The sequence below is a fragment of the Erigeron canadensis genome, chromosome 4 (assembly GCF_010389155.1).
Source record: "Erigeron canadensis isolate Cc75 chromosome 4, C_canadensis_v1, whole genome shotgun sequence".
In the NCBI taxonomy this organism is placed as follows: domain Eukaryota; kingdom Viridiplantae; phylum Streptophyta; class Magnoliopsida; order Asterales; family Asteraceae; genus Erigeron; species Erigeron canadensis.
The window spans coordinates 44,889,376-44,907,177 of NC_057764.1; the positions used below are offsets into that span (position 1 = coordinate 44,889,376).

General features: G+C 34.5%; 2 protein-coding genes across 5 annotated transcripts; both read left to right on the forward strand.

Moving 5' to 3' along the window:
• The first annotated feature begins 585 nt into the window (after positions 1-585).
• On the forward strand, positions 586-2,293 carry LOC122596547 (protein ALP1-like). The gene has a single exon (XM_043769149.1). The coding sequence runs from the start codon at positions 736-738 to the stop codon at positions 2,161-2,163; it is 1,428 nt and encodes a 475-aa protein (XP_043625084.1). The 5' UTR covers positions 586-735; the 3' UTR covers positions 2,164-2,293.
• Positions 2,294-10,511: 8,218 nt separating this feature from the next.
• On the forward strand, positions 10,512-17,802 carry LOC122596657. Of its 4 annotated transcripts, none has more exons than XM_043769272.1 (12): positions 10,512-10,804; positions 11,209-11,498; positions 12,312-12,455; positions 12,539-13,195; positions 13,278-13,381; positions 14,299-14,339; positions 14,967-15,437; positions 15,714-15,788; positions 15,880-15,950; positions 16,018-16,075; positions 16,376-16,625; positions 17,056-17,802. In XM_043769272.1, the coding sequence occupies exons 4-12, from the start codon at positions 12,888-12,890 to the stop codon at positions 17,358-17,360; spliced, it is 1,683 nt and encodes a 560-aa protein (XP_043625207.1). In that variant the 5' UTR covers positions 10,512-10,804; positions 11,209-11,498; positions 12,312-12,455; positions 12,539-12,887; the 3' UTR covers positions 17,361-17,802. The 4 variants fall into 4 exon arrangements, with proteins under 4 accessions (XP_043625207.1, XP_043625210.1, XP_043625209.1 ...); XM_043769275.1 differs by having other exon boundaries at positions 15,880-15,917; XM_043769274.1 differs by having other exon boundaries at positions 13,287-13,381.

A 17,802-nucleotide genomic window follows, 5' to 3' on the forward strand; every position in this document is an offset into this window, starting at 1 on the left:
CTCGAACCCGACCCAAAAAAATCAAGTTGGCGGGTTACTAGATCGAGATTCTACAACCCTAATCCAATTTTCCAGGTCGGATCCAAGCAGAATTTCGAGTAAGATCGAGTATTGGCAATCTTAAAATATATCAAACCGACTCTAAATATGTTACATCAAAAATTGTACAAAATGTAAGAGTTTATTTTAACAATTTCATAAAAAAACTTATTTTTAGGTAAACGGATCCTAAATTACTTGGTGACCGGGTATTAATCTAGTTTTGCTTGATACAACGCCAAAAGAAAGTATAAGGGACTGAAATATAACTAAATACTTCTTCAAGGACATTTCTTCAAGGTCATTTTTTGTATAGTTTTCACTGCCAAAATAAATACCAAAAAGAAAGAAACCACTCGCCAATAATGAATCTTCCTGTCATCTCCCCTTCCACGCGTTCAGACAAGGATACGTCGTCGTTTTGGTCCTCTGAATCCTCACACGTTTCTTTACCCTCTGACTTTCTATATCTATAATTCCGTACCTGTTGTTGTAGAGGTCTATATCTATATATAAATAACTAACTTCAACTCCCCTTCACTTCACTTCCTTCCAATCCCATATCTTTAAAACTTTTTTTTCACATTTCCAATAATTTTCAGGTTCTCTGTTTCCTTTTTCACACTCTCGATTCACACCCCCCAACACACCTCGTAATATCTTTAATTTGTCTTATATATCTAGCAATCAAATCAAATGGAAATAAGTTCAATTCCATTTCTAAACCAAGAAGAATTCTCATACTTCTACAGTTTCTTTCAAGATTTTGACAACAACAACAACAACAACCACCTCCTAATTGACAACAACATGAACACCAACAACAAACGTCGAAAACTCGAAGAGGAAAACAACCCGCTTCAAGAAATTCTTGATACCATTTCTTTTGTAGGCGATGAATACTCACCCACCAACATCAATACTACTAATAATAATAATAATCTGTTTGACTTTGAATTTCAAATACCATCTTCAAGTTTTGCATCCGAAATGACGGATTTTGATAGAACAAGGAAGACCCCGCCTCCGAAATTCGACGCGGTTGAGGATGCGAGCTCTAGTCATGGAGGGGCAGGGGGGCAAAGGAGGTTATGGGTCAAGGAAAGGTCCAAAGGATGGTGGGAGTATTACAATAGTGATGAATGCCCTGATGATGAGTTCAAAAAGGCTTTTCGAATGAGTAAATCCACTTTCAATATGATTTGTGACGAATTGGATTCGGCGGTTACTAAAAAGGACACGATGCTTCGTCAGGCCATCCCGGTTCGTCAGCGGGTCGCCGTTTGCTTGTACCGTTTAGCAACCGGCGACCCGCTGAGAGCCGTGTCAGGCAAATTCGGGCTAGGCATTTCCACTTGTCATAAGCTGGTTCTAGAAGTTTGCGCCGCCATTAAGACCGTCTTAATGCCTAAATACCTCCAATGGCCCAACAAGGAACGTCTCGGCCAAATCAAATCTGAATACGGGTCAATTTCGGGCATACCAAATGTATCTGGGTCAATGTACACTACACACGTCTCCATAATTGCCCCAAAAGTCAGCCCGGCTGCTTACTATAACAAGAAACACACTGAACGCAACCAGAAACCATCATATTCCACCACCGTCCAAGGTGTGGTCGACCCGCGAGGCGTTTTCACCGATATCAGCATCGGGCACCCCGGGTCGTTGTCTGACGACAAAATCTTGGAAAGATCGGCTCTTTCGCAAAGATTCAACAAGGGTTACACCAAAGATACATTGGTAGTGGGTAACTCGGGTTACCCACTACTCGACTGGCTTTTGGTGCCGTATTCGCACCAAAACCTTACATGGAGTCAGCATTCATATAATGAGAAACTCTGTGATGTGCAAAACATAGCAAAAGATGCTTTTATGAGGTTAAAAGGGAGATGGGTATGTTTACAGAAAAGGACAGAAGTCAAGCTTCAAGATTTGCCGGTTGTTTTGGGGGCATGTTGTGTTTTGCACAACATTTGTGAGATGAACAATGAGACAATGGATGACAGTTTAAAGTTTGATTTGTTTGATGATGAGATTCCATTAGAAAATGGTGGCAAATCAGTAAAGGCGGCCCAACTTAGAGATAGTATAGCACATCATTTGTTGCATCATAGTCATTGATAGATTGTGGTTTTTAGATGATTAATCCTGCATATGGATATGATTGTCTACTTTTTTTCCTCTACGGATTTTATTTGGTGGTTGTTACTAAAAACAATAAATAGTATAGCACATACATAATTATATGTTGCATCTAGTCAATTGAGGTACTGGTTATTAGATAATCATGCATATGGATATGATTGTGTACCATTTTTTTCCTATATGGATTTCATTTGGGTGTTAGAAAGAATAAATGTAATCTTTATTGAAAATTACATTTTTGTTTGTCATACTTATTTAGAAAATTCAATTTTGATATCTTATTATTTCGAGGTTTTATGCCAATGAAAGATCAAACTTGTTACCTTGATATAAATTTTTGCCGATGAATCACCTTCCTAGTGGTTAAGATAGCTTTATATTTTGCTTAAAATTTTCGATGTTATTTCATATATATACGGTCATCTATTAATTAGGGAGATACTCGAATTTGATTTAATAAAAACTCGAACAGAGTCAACGTTAAGCTTGAACTTAATTTGAGGGTTCAATAAACGATATTTGAGCTCAAGCTTCGCACGTCGAACTTGAGTAAACTAAGTTATATATATTAGTTCTTATTACGAGTATATGGTATATATATATATTGTTTATAATCAATATAACTATAGTCTCTCTATATAGTATTATAACTATTTTATTTTTTTTGATAAACAAGTCAAGTTTGTGTTAAGTCTAAGCCTTTGAAAATACTTATGAATTGAGCTCAAGTCGGATGGATAAGGTGAAAAGCTTGAATGGTTATAATATGGTTACGATGTGGCACGAATGCTTTGCTATGGGAGCGTTACTACTTACTAGTACTAATACTGTGATCCGAACTTCATACATAAACAGAGCCAATCTATATTTAATAAAAACAATAAAATGCTAGCTAATAATAAAAATATGTTTTTCTATATCATTCTCGAAAGAGTTTATTCTAGTTCCTTTACAAAAGTTGGTATTTGTTTAATATTAGTTGACCATGTTTTCTGAATATTTTTCACGTGTGAATTCAAGATTGACAGAATGACACATATAGGTTAAAAGCTTTAAGTGTGACTTTCCACATAACAACATATAAAATGCTGACATCAACAAGATGATATACAATGACGTGTCATAGGATGGAGACTCCTTTTAATGCCATCAAAATAATATCCTGTCGCAAAAGTGAAACTTTAGCACATTCTTGTTTGGATTTCTTCCTAATCTAGCAGTTAAAAATATATCATTCTTAGGCCTCCTTTTTACAGGGTGTCTTTCCCCGCGTCCAATGCTGTCCGACGCTAAAGAGGGGGAAGACTCTATTAGCACGGGTTGCGTCTTCGGTGACGTCTAGGGGTTTCTTCTAACTTTAGATACACGTCTGAAGTGTTTGTGAGGGGAAGAATAGGGGGTTATAAGGAAAGGGTATTCTTGGGGTGTTCTAGAAGGGAAAAAAGATAATGAATAGTGGAAGAATAATGGAAGAAGCTTAATCCTATAAGGAGAGGCCTTACCCAGCCACCACCGACGACGCCGTCATTGTTGCTATCGTTATCGCCGACACCACCACTTGCTGTCTGTAACATCCTAAATTTTATTTGTTTTAACAATATTAAATAGAGTACAATTACATGTTGTTTAAGTGTAAGTATAATAAGATTATGAGTTAAATTAATGTTGTTTTAGGGATTTTGAGGTACAATACATAGTATGGAATTTGTTGTATAGAATAACATGTGAGCTGTTACAAACAAATGAAGTGTGAATGCAAGAATCAGAGGCAAAAGGGATTTGAAGCTGCATCACGTGAAGTTACTCGGGTTGTGGGCTTGGTGCATCGGCTATGAAATCAATATGGGCTCAAAGTAGACGGTTCAGTAACTTATTAGGCTGGGCTCATCTCCAATTTAATATTATTAAATAAATATGTTATCCTCCGGGGTATTGGAAAATGACCTAATCACGTAGGGTATATATATATTTATAAAACTAAAAAGTAAATCCGCAAGGGGAGCTGCAGCAAATAAACAAAAACGTACAGGAAGGCGAAGCGAACATTAGATTATAAGACTTGTCGTCAATATATATTAGAGTATTTTTTCGAATTCAATAGAGTTTGCAGTAGGAGTACGTTCTAGATGCTAACTGGTGGATACTAGTCGTGAGCCGATTGCGAGATTTGAGGTAAGATAACTACTTTTTGTCACATGAGGTACACAACAAAATATTGTTTTCGTAACTATATCCCGTACGTATGTTGGGCTATGGGGACAACGGAGGGGTTAATTGGGATATATTTATGTATGCTTATGTTGTTGATTATAATGATTGAAATATGTGATCTTTGATTGATGTTTGATTGTTGGATGAACTGTAGATGTAGTACACCAAACTCTAGTAAGATTGTTATGTCACGTTGCACGTTAAGGGCCTAATGTTGAAATAATGTAGATGTTGATACTCGAGTATAATTGACGTTGAAAGTGTTAAAGCTTAACCCATGCTAGCCTTGGCTAGTGTGTAGATGTTGTTGTCGTTTAGGAATAATCTAGATATTTCTCTCTCGACTAAGTCACGTTGATAGAGTTTGCCGGGTGGTTTGGACTGGCCACTGCAGTTTGAGAAACGGCTTACTCGTGGATTCGTTGTGCCTATCCGAACGATGCCGATGGATCCCGAAAGGATTACCCATCATGTCGGGTGTGAGGTACCCTATAGGTCTTACGACCGCCTTCACACAACCCCTTGTTTCGCTATGACAAGTGACGTAAGTTGCTTAGCTATTGTCAAGGCATAACCTAATGTTGTAAGTAGATGTTGATGTTTTGACGTGAATATGTGATGTTGAGGTTGCTAGGCACATGTAGGAATATGATACACCTATTGTTTGACGATGTTAATGTTGATGTTGATGTTTAGGTTGATGTTGATGTTTATGTTGATGTTAAAGTTGTTGATTGCTTGACATACGTATGATTGTTTGAAAAGATGTTTTAACTAGCAAATGTTTTATAACTCGTGGTTATCTTACTCGGCTTTTAAAGCTGACACTTGTTTCTTTTAAAAACGTTGTGTTTCCTCAGGTCGGACATTCAAGTTTGCTTAAGAGTGAGGCTAGGTAGACGTTTGCTATAGATGATGACATTATAGTCTTATGCTCATTTAATACCTTTTATTGACTGTATTTAAGACGTCTATAGATGTTCTTGAATTATTGTTTTGATGCTATGAAGTAACAACAAGCATATGATGACCATTTTCTTAGGTAATGGTTAAGTTTTTATTGGGACGTTTCCGCATTTTAAGTTATTTATTTAAATTTTTTTGAAAATTCATATTTTTAAACGACGGGTGTTAGACTGTCGCCACCACCAGATACTGCTGACACCACTACATCGCCGCTTCATGCGAACATATGTCTAGAATTATATAATCATTACATATTTATATTTGAACATCATATCATAAGCTGCATAAGCATACATACAAACATTCATCCTACATTATATATCTTCTTAGTTACAAAGTAACATTCTCGTCTCGTGTCTAGTTTAAGTTATTAAGTGGATTTCGGATGTTTTAAAGAGATATAAGTTTATGGTGGAAACTATCTGTTTTACATGGTGGTGGTTACTATGGAAGCATAGGAACGATGTTATCTTTAACTGGAGTTCTATCTCAAGTTTTGATGTATTTAATTCAATAGTTTATGTCTTTTTTTGGATTATTTGTCCTAACATGAAAGAAACGTTAGATTAGTAATTATGACAATTTAGTGTATGACGTAAATTTGATTTTTCTTTCTACACCTTGCCAAACAAACTTATATTAATACAATACCGGTTTTTCTGAAAAAACGCAAATGTCTACCATCGTTAGCTAAAAAAAATTAAAAATAAAAACATCAAGCTACCCAATTTGTCCTCAAATTTTTTCTACGTTCTTAACAACTATGGATTACCTGTGATGCCCAGGGTCTTTTCGGTTGTTCGTTCGAGAGATGGTTATAGGTAAAATAAAATGGTTATACGTAAAATAAAATAAGTATTAAAGTAAAACAAATAAAACAATATGTTTCTCTTCACTAAAAACCACCATGCATCATTAAAATTATCGTACATCATTTGCTTCGTGAATCTCCGTACATCAATTTAACCATGATCTAAAGGTCAAGATCTTGTTTTATTTGTTTTCCTTTAATATTTGTTTTACAATACTCAACCCCTACATGTGGTACATTTAATAAATTATATTACATCTACTAATTTATAAAACGAGGGCTTAAAACCCGTCCGTTGGACGGCGGAGATGAAGAGAAATTGTTTTCATGATTGAATTGATTGGTTTTCTTGAAAAATTAAATTATATCGAGCAGATGTTTAGTTTGTCTACTACAAAATTATAAAAAATGGTAAAAGGGAAGACAAAAATTGGTCATGTATATCTTCTTAGATGATTGTAGATAATGTTTACATATCTCCAATGGCTCGTGTATATGTTTTGTTGTTTAGATTAAATGAGCAAAGTTTGTCTTTGAGAATACTACTTTAACTTAGGATAAGTTTGCTCGGTGAAAATTATCTTTAAAAAGCTTACCTTCAAGGCATATCTAACAGCATTATATCCTCTAAAAGATCGCCAACCAAAATAATATTGTCTTCTCCTTCTACCCATAAGTGACTTGATCTCCCAAATATTGATTTTGTTGTCTCATCTAAAAAAAGGACTTGGACCTTCATATTTGAAGTCAATCATTTATACTTTTATATACTCAAAAATTACAAAGGTATAAATTTTCTTTAATTACATACCATATTATCATGTCTTATGTAAACATCCTCCCTAAAAAAAAAGGGACTTGGACCTTCATATTTGAAGTCAATCATTTATACTTTTATATACTCAAAGATAACAAATGTATAAATTTTGTTTAAGAGTTAATTTCAAAAATCTTCCTTGTGGTTTTACCAAAAAATCATGTTTCATCCTTTAAACTTCAAAATGACACTGGTAGTCCTTTATACGCGGATAATGGTCATGTTTCGTCCTTTAATCGACCGTATAAAGGACGAAACGTGACCATCATCCGATAGATTAAAGGACGAAACGTGACCATCATACATTAGATTAAAGGACGAAACGTGACCATTATCCGCGTATAAAGGACTACTAGTGTCATTTTGAAGTTTAAAGGATGAAACGTGATTTTTTGGTAAAACCACAAGGACGATTTGTGAAATTAACTCTTTTGTTTAATTACATACCATGTCTTGTGTAAACATCTTCTCCAAAAACATTTGTAATGTTCCTTTTGTATTTACAACGAATTTTTAGTTTCTTGCACAAAAAATCAAACTAAATCAAATTTATGGAGTAAAGTAGTAAGTTTTTGATTAATAGAAATAATAATAAAATGTAAGGGATTACTGCAAAGAAGGAATATTTAGTATATATAATTATATAAAAAGAAAGAAAAAATGAAATATGTGAAAATATAAGTATCAATCTGTAATAATATCATCGTATATTCATTGTTGCGTGGAGCACCATTTGTATCACTATGAATTTGTATCATGATTATTGAGTGACCATTTCATCAATGAAGAACTTTTCCACTTCCACTCCTTATTAACAAATTAAGCCAAACATAATTAATTTTTTACTTCCAATTTCATGATAGTCCATCATATACAATTAGTGTCACAAAAGAATCATTAAAAAGAGTGATTAAGAAGAGAGATGGTATAGATTTAAAATTGAATGCAAAACTCAACTTTTATATTATATATAGATATAGATATATAGATAACTAAACTACTCATTTTATGTTAATAATATACATTACTCGCCGACGACACTACACCGTCCCTTGAACACCGCCCTACAGCCAACATCAATACCATCATCGACACTGTATCACACGGACAATAACTATAACGACGTAACAACATTGATATTGGTAATTTACATCCATTATTATATATACTAAAAAGCATGAATCGGTTTGCGTGCGCCATACATTTTCAACACTTTTACTTCCTGTCGTTAAATTTGTTGCAGCAATGGTCCTCATCAGCTAACGGCTGTTAATTTTTTCCTGCAATTATAGTCCCTGTTGTTAAATTTGTTACAACAATGGTCCCTATCAGCTAACTCTAACCTTTTAACTTTAGGTTTCTTAATATTTGCCATATAACTTTAACCTTTTAACTTTTGTCACATAACTTTAATTTCTTTTACTTTTAGCACAAAAGTTTGCTTTTATTTAGTTTTTAAACATATGTTTTTCTAAATTTTGCTACGAAAGTTTCATTTTTTTTACTTTTTATGACGGAAACTTTTAACTTTATTTCACTTAAATTTAATTTCTTTTATTTTTGGCACGAAAACTTTGTTTTATTTAGTTTTTAAACTTTTATTTTTCTAATTTCTTTCACGAAAATTCATTTTTTTTACTTTTTATCACAGATGCTTTTAAACTTTTACTTTTTGTCACATAACTTTTATTTCTTTTATTTCTTGCACGAAAATTTTGTGTTATTTACTTTTTATACATTTGTTTTTCTAACTTTTGTCACGAAAGTTTCATTCTCTTTACTTTTTATCACATAAATTTATGAAGTTTTCGTCATTTTACTTTTTGCCACATCACTTTAATTTTTTCTACTTTTCACACAAAGTTTTGTTCTATTTACTTTTTATACTTTTATTTTTTCAACTTCAGCCACCAACATTTCATTTTTCTTTACTTTTCATAACTTTTTACTTTTTAACTTTTACCATGAAAATTTCATTTTATATAATTTTTCACATGTTTACATGTCACGTAATGTCTCTCGGAACGACGCCTGGGTATGAAAAACTAGTTTCATATCTAAAAAGGGAAATAAAGGAAAATACATGACACTTAACTTATACAATAACATGTATTCATTTTAATTAGACTCTTTGACGCCAAAATATTTAAAAATGCTCCCAAAAAATTAAAAAAAGAAAAAATCCAATTCATCTTCGTTGGAATTAAACCCAATAAACTGATTTTACGCGCGATTATTGGTTGTACAACTTAAGGTATCTATACATAAACATATGAACGCAGTCGTATTCGTATTATTACTATAATATTGATTTTTTATCTATTTGTTTTATTTAGACTAATATTGTGATGAATCAATTTATCAGCTTGTATAATTAATTTGAATTTTAGTTGTATAATAAGAGTTTCAGAGTTGGCTGATTTTATCAAATTTAGGATCATCCTGTATATAATGTAGTCCAATTGACATCCAGAGCTATATTACAATACACACTTGCCAGCAGAAAAAAAGAAACTGAATAGATACAACATAATAGCAACAATTGCAAGTATGATATGTGCAAGGCCAAGTTCGAAATTCAGGACTCATACAATAGCAAAAAGTGACAAGTTTGATACAGCTTTATGCACTTGACCCCTTTCAATATTATGCTTATTTATATGGTTTCAGCATCTAATTAATTTGTATCTTTATTTATCGGTTTAGTCTTGTAATGGAAATGTGAGGCTTATGCTTATTTCACATTTTTAGGTTGCTTCTACAGTCTTGTTATGCACAACTGTGTTGACAGGGTTTGTAACACAGAAAGTGTTAATAAATTGATGCAATGGCATCATGTAGTAAAGTTGAACGTCCAGCAGTTAGACCAGATAGACATAGACCATCATACCCTTCTGGCTCCTATATAGCTGGCTCTGTCGACAAATCAGCCATGGAAAATCCTATCTTATCATCACTCCCTAGCATGTCAAGAACTGATTCAACCGTAACTCAAGAAGACGTGACTGATTTTCTACAATGCTTGCGGTTTGATCCCAAGTCAATGGCTATTGAATATAAGTTTAACCGGCAAGCAGCTCGCAAGTGCTGTACTTGGTGTGCAGAATGGTTCGTTGAAAGGTGAACCACCTCCTTTCTTGCCTGAAGGCATTAAACGACTAAGGGCAGGTCTGCGTGAATCCACCATCAAGGCCAGGTAAGTTTGTGATAGCTCTTTAGTGTGTAGGTAGCAATATTACGCTTTGTACCATCTACTTATGAGTTATGTTGAATGGTTTGATTATGGCAATATTTTTTTCTGTAAGGGTCAAACAGGATAAAAGGGTCCACATCTGCACAAAGGGTAATTCTCATGCACAAAACCTTCTAAATCATTTTATTCAAAGTCATATTATTTGTGAATCAGTAAAACTTTCTTTGTCATAAATAAAATACTAACTAATCATAAGCAAATATAATATATGGACATAATGTGTTTAACCCAACCGCCATGAAATATTTAGATCTTTGCCTAAATTATCTGTTTTGACCCTTTACCCAACCCACCCAAGAGTGTCATTTTGTGAACTCTACTTTTGTGGAAATGTATTCAGCTTACAAATTTCTAAGTTTTATCAGGGAACGGGTGAAGATCTTCAGCGAGATCTTGCCGGTTGCAAACAAGTGTTTTCCAAGTATTCCTTGAAGAAAAAGATTGCGCCCAAACGGTTTATCTGGCAAGTGTTTCTGATTTTGAACAGCAGAAACTTGAAGAAAGAGGGAAAGATAATGTTCCAAATAAACGAACCAGAACTTCTATGGTGGATTAAAGGGTTTGTCTCTTCCCAGAACTTCTGTGTTTGAGAATCAATTATGTGATATATTTCACTTGAAGTGGCACTAATTAGTTTTTACGTCAGAAAATTTCCACTAATTTAAGAGACAAAGATGTATCTTTAGTTAATATAGTCTATTGATTTCTTAAATAGTCAAGATTTGTTAAATGCTCAAACTTTTGATTATCCGATCAATGCTTCTTCAACAATTCAAGCATTATCTTTTGAACACGTTTAATGGCAACTCATTATCTGATTCTTATTATATCCATAAGCACTCTCAGAACACCCATCCAAACATATCAACAGTAAATACTGTTTCTTTCTTGTGATTTTACCTCTTTTATTCTTTTCTTTGGGCTTAGGAGTTCAGTCTGATTGTAGATTTTTAACTCATTCAGGTGGTTGTGCATCCTGTTACTCCTGCTAGATCAGCTGACACGGTAGAAAGGGATAAAGAAGTGTTAAGAAAGGGTCTTCAGGGTGAGGATCGATTATTTCCCATTGTCCGTGATGGTTGGGAAAAGCCAAAAATGAAGAAGAAACGTTCTGTGATAAAGGCTGACACTGCTTCAAGTCCAAGCTCGGGGTCAACAAAACCTAGTGATGGATACCGGAAATCCAAGGAAGGTATACATCTCGGGCATATTCCTGATGCTAGGTCAAGGGTAACTGATTCCTATGTTTCCAGGTACCAACTCCAGTACCTATAAGTTATAGATGGCGAAATGGGTATGTGTTGAGTAACTCATAACAGATCAAACACATGTGAATTTTTTCTTTCTGCGAGCCAAACAGGCTAGGTTACCTGAAGCCCTTTTTGTCTAAGTTATTAAGTTTTTTACCTTAATCAGTGAGTCAAATACGATTAGAATAATAATATTTCAATAAGGATCAAGTTTTTTTAAAAAAAAATGGTTTAGGAGGCATTGTGCAGTAAAATAGGGCTGCAAAAAGTCAAACCGGAATCTACAAGATCAGTGTTTACCTTCATGAGCTTCCTTATGCAAACTTGAGCTTGGCTTGAGGAAGATTCGAGATTGATTTGAGAGCATGAACAGCTCAAATATATAAATAATAAATCCTGCTCAATGAAGCCAACTGGCTTCAAGTGCTTGATACAACTTGGCTGCAGCGAGCTCGAATGACTTGCTAAAATCTCGACCTCTTTGCTCTACACATATAATATACACAGTGATTGACCGCTTACCTATTATATGTTACATTCTAATTTTTTTTGTATTTAACCTCAATCTTGAGCTTCATAAAATCTCAATTCACACAAGCTTGAATAACTTAATATAAACTCAACTTCTTTGCATGTCTTTACACACGTTCTGCTAGTGTCAACCCATTGGAACTGTCTAGGCATATAATATATCCCCAATTGACCCATATAAGTAAATGGGCTGAAGTTGCCAGCTCTAGGATCCAGGTATCTTCTAATGGATGAAGCAAGAAAGATGAATGGTGTTAAACGTTCTAAGCACAATATTTGATGCAGGCCTGGACCTGCTAATGGAGCAGGAAAAGCTGATGGAAAACTTTCATTCATCTCAAAGACCGATCATGAGAATACACTCAATGATAAAAGAGAGAGAAGTAATACTACAGAGAAAGGAAGAAAAAAGATCAAAGCTGTCAATAAGTGCGAAACTCATTTATATCTGTTGATTTCTATTTTATTATAAGCTTCTATGTTTATTTCATGACGTTTGATTGTATTATTAGGGAGCGTGCTCGAGAAAAAATTATTCTTGGTAGCACCACTAGCACAAAACTGCATGAAAATACTCGAGGTCTAAGATCAGGTGCAGGATCAGGTGTTGTATTGCCTAAGTTATCCCCAGTAGTACAACGGGAAACTGCTTCTAATGATCTGGGTTTGCTTCACGGAACAAGCAACAACACTGCCAATCGTAAACGTACACTATCAATACGTTCTTCATCTCCGCCAGTTGCACAGTGAGCCGATCGAAGGACCCAAAAGATATCCTGTACCGCAAGGAGAAGCAATCTCGTAACTAATGATGAAATTCCTTTAGATTCTCATTGGCAGTCAGAATCAAAAGTTGACCATATGCTGTTATCTGCATTATCGGAGGGCGAAGAGTCTGGTGCTTTTAAAGTTACAGAGAAGGGGAAGAAGTGTGATAAATTTAAAGATAAATCTGGAAAAAATGTTTACACGATGTCAATAGCCCCCCCAACAAGAAAGAGCAAGTTGGAGAAGGGAGAAGGTCATGCTGATGGAGTTTCCAGAGGCCGAAGTGGGCAGGGTTTTGGTTCTTCACGGTTTACTGCACCAATGAAAGGTGAAAAGCTTGGATGCACAGGAACTGCAAAGCAACTTAGAACTGCTATACTTCCTTTTGACAAATCTGAAAGGTTTTACTTTTTTTTTTATGTCAGATATATATATTATCCATTATCTTACTTATCTGACTGATTTACTTGTATTTCATGAAAGTATCTACAGCAAATTAGGTCAGCTTTCCACCAGGGAACTCTCGGATCACAGGGCTAGTAAACGTCAAAAACATACTGCAGCCAGTACTACATCAGATTTTCTTGGTATAGTTGACTTTTTAATTTAATTTCTTGAGGTGGTAAAATGGTGGCTTAAATAAGTTGGATAACGAGTTGAAACTGGTTCATGTCAAAACGAGTTGCTTTTGTTTTGTGTTGACCTGCTTTTTTTATCCAAAACTTTTAGTTTTTCTCTAAGCAATTAATGTGTGAAATATGATTATATACTTTAAAATAATCTAAAGTTTAATTTGCTGATTAAATGATTCATTGATAAACTGATTTAGGAGGACTCTATAGCTTTTATCAGATATACACATTGGGTGACTTTTGACTTGTTTTACCTTTTTGAATGACCTGTTTCGGTTTAAGCATGCTTTTTTCCGATCGATGAGACTGACCTGCTAGATATAAACCATAACCCAAATCAACCCTTTTAAATGGCTTGAAATTGCACCTGTTCTTAGATAATTTCTAGTCTCTCTCTCTCTCTATATATATATATATATATATAGGGGCAGCTTATTTTGAGTCCATATAACTTACACATGTGTAGGTTAACTTACATATGTGTAAGTTGTAAGGGAAAAAAGAAAATGAACCGCGCTGGTCGTTTCTCGGAATCATTTTTAACTTACAGATGTGTAAGTTGTAAAACTTACACATGTGTAAGTCGTGGTGGCGGTGGTCGCCGTCGCCGGAAAATCATGGTGGTGGTCGGAGATGATGGTGGTGGTGGTAGGAGGTGGTTGGAATTTGAGGAGATGGAAGAAAATCAATGGACTCAAATTGGACTTAAAATAACTTTTCTATCTCTCTCTCTCTCTATATATATATACCATGAACACTTCCCTAGTTTGGTTTTCATTGTAGTACATGCTTATTGGCTATGAATCTATGATCTGAATATGTACTTAGGAAAGTGTCAGTAGTAGCTCTATTTGTTGAACTTGTGTATGCAGGTCAAGCATTATCTAGCCCTTTCTGGAGGCAAGTCGACCAGGTGGAACCAAAACTCTATTGTTTTCATAAACTGTTATTTGTTTTTTTATAAATGACTAGTGTGTAATTTTTATTTTATTTTTATTGTTTCAATAGTTAATTTTGTAATTATGCAAAATTATTTTTTCATGCAATTTATTTACTTAGTTCTAGTCAATATTTCATCTTGTTTTGTGACCAGAGGTTGAACCAGAGGTGGCAAAATGAGTTGGTTGGACAATGGTAAAATGGGTCGGGTCAGGTTGACCTGAAACGAATTTTGTCCAATATTCCATAAAGAGTAATGATATATCAACCTAAAGGCTTTTATCATATTATGGGTCTTTAATAAAATAATTTAGGGAGTTATAAGCAATAAGAGTAAATTTTGGGTGACTTTTGACCCATTTGACTATTTGGTTTGTTATGTTTGTAATGAAAATAATTATATGACTTGTAAGGGCATTTGGTTTGTTATGTTTGCTGTAAAACATACCAGTATCTAACCCATATATAAGTAAAAGGGTCAAAGTTGTCACTTCTAAGGATTATTCAATATTTTGTTGCATGAAATGCTAATGTATTCAACAAAATTCCTAATATTTATGACTGCCAAGTTATATGACGTTCAAGTTTCAACGCTTAACAGGATATCATTTCATCCACTGTCACTACCCCAAAAACAGTAGCATCAGACATTGATAACTCCAGTATGCTTTCTAACGGAATGGATGCAAGAAATGTTGAGCTGGACTCCGATCCTTTAGCACCAAGAACACCAAGTCCTGTGGAGATTCCTCTCTGTCAGAGACTTCTTTCTGCTTTAATATCAGAAGATGAAAACGCCGAGCCAACTAGCTGTGTAAATGATGGCCTAAAGTGTTACATTTATGATACCAAATTCGAGGTTGAAACAGAGGTAGAATCCAATATATTCAGTGAGCGGTCGTTTCAAAACATGGAACTTAGCGGACATGATGCTTTTAGTGGTTATGGAATAAAATCTACCCGGAGATCCTGTAGTGAGCTCAAACACAACCTTTCGGACAATCAAATAATTTCCATGAATGAAAGACTACTTCTAGAGATTCAGAGTATCGGACTCTACCCTCAATTAGTGGTTTGTGCTCTCTTTACCCATTCATATTCTCTCTCCTTCTCTTTTATGTAGGCGGCAATGGGTGGGTGTGGTAAGGGGTTAATATGGGTCAGGGCGGCTTGGATTGACCAAGAACTCATTTTGTCAAAAATTATCAAACTTTCTATTTTTAATTTGTGACAAATAGGATAACATTTATCACATCATTCCGACATCAATCAAATTCTTTGAAGAAAACCAATGAAATGATTTTGGAGGCTTTATATATTTTTTGGATTGATAACGTTGCTTTTCCAGCCTGATTTAGCACACACTGGGGAAGAAGATATTAGTAAGGATATTGGTAACCTGGAAATAAAGCACCAAGAAAAGGTATCAGCTCTATTTCAATATGTAATCTTTTTTTTTTTTAATCTTGAAAAAAGGCTTTAATTCAATAGCTTTTTTTACTATGAATCAATAGGTTTTCAGGATGGAAAACCAGCTTGGCAAGCTGTTAAGGTCTGCTACTGAAATAAGACAGCTTCAGGAGAAGTAAATTTCTTAATTCTCGTTAAATTTTTATTCAAAATTCTAATTGTGACCACTTTTATGTTTGCAGGGAATTTGAACAACATTCTCTTGACAAAGTTACAAAACTGGCTTACCAGAAGTACATGGTAACGTTTTTTTTATTCACTTTACAAACTCCTGCTAAACTAAGTTGATACAAAATTCTATAAAATCCTATTGTTAGTAATGATATTTGTTTGGGTAAAAGAGGCTTACCCCTTGGTTAATTTTATGAATATTGAAACAAGTTTACAAGTTACAATATGTGGTGGGGCTTCCATGCATAATAAGATAGCTGCAACTGAACATGACATGCCATATCAGTTATCAGTTACAATTTTCATAACCTTAAATGACCAGATCCTTTGTGATGTTAATCATGATTTATGTTTAAATTAATGTTGTAGAGTTGTCGGGGACCTAATGCACCTGGAGGAAAGAGTGCTAAACTTGCCAAGCAAGATGCTTTGGCTTTAGTAAAACAGACATTAGACCAATGCCAAAAGTTTGAAACAACAGGCAATATCTGCTTGGATGAGCCCTTATTTAGGGAAATGTTCGTCTCTGCATCATCACCCTTTATTGATAGCCAGTTATCTTCTGAGACCAAAATTGATGCTAGTCAACTTTATGGGAATTCCATGGAAAGAGCTCCAGGTACTACATGGAAGTCCTTGACTTTAGAGGTGGAAAAATGGGCATGTTGGATGGATGGGTAACAGGTCAAAATGTCTTCAGGTTAAAACATGTGCTAGTAATATTTGGCATGGATGGGTTGACGGAACACTTCCTGTTTTCAAAATATTATATTAGCAATCAATGTATTAAAAATTTGAGTACAAAACTATAATATTAAAAAAAATGAATATGAAGATGCACTCTGGACATTTTTTGAGTTGTTTGTTCCGTGTACAAAACTGTATTATCTCTTCTTTTTTGGCTAATCTTGTTAAGGTTTATTTTGCCCATTAGAGATGAAACATAATGACAATTTACACTGTTATAAGTAAATGGGTCTTAGTCATAAGCTAATTTTTGGATTTGTAAATTCATGTATTATATTTCTTCCATTTTGCAATTACATTAGGTACACAAAAAAGTCTTCATAACATTTATATCGGTGCAAAAGGGAAAATAAGTAAGAGGGACAAAGAGTGGACGGGAAGTAATGGATTTAAAGTAGGACAGCCTGCATTAAATAACACAGAGGGTGAAAGACAGACAAAAACAAAGCTCCAGCAGAATGCAGCTCGATTATCCAATTCCAATAATGGTCCTCAATTCAAGATTTCAGATCATCATAAACCAACGGATGAGATCAAATTTAACAATGTTAAAGAAAACGTTGAATATGATGAGCCACTTGTTTTTTGCCCACCTGCAAATTCCTGAAACGGATGCTTTCGGAGATGATTTTGGTGAACATGGGCAGGACATAGGTTCATGGCTAAACATTGATGATGAAGGTTTTCAAGATGATGATTATATGGGTCTCGAGATTCCAATGGATGATTTAACTGATCTAAATATGATGGTTTAATGATGGTTATCATATCACACATAGACATGCCAACCACTTACAGATGACGGTCAAGTGATTTTCCCTTCGGTAATTAGGCTACAGGTTCTTTACAAAACCCCTAAAGAAGTTAATATCAGGAGAACCGTTAAGTGTTTCAGTTTTTGTGCTATTTTAGCTGCTTAGACTGTAAAAATCTGTCCGTTTCATGATATCTTAGAAAACACTGTATTCTGGTTACATTTACAGATTGGGGCACAATACCCCGTGTACAGATAACTTATTTTTTTTAATATGATAGGCTTATTCATAATA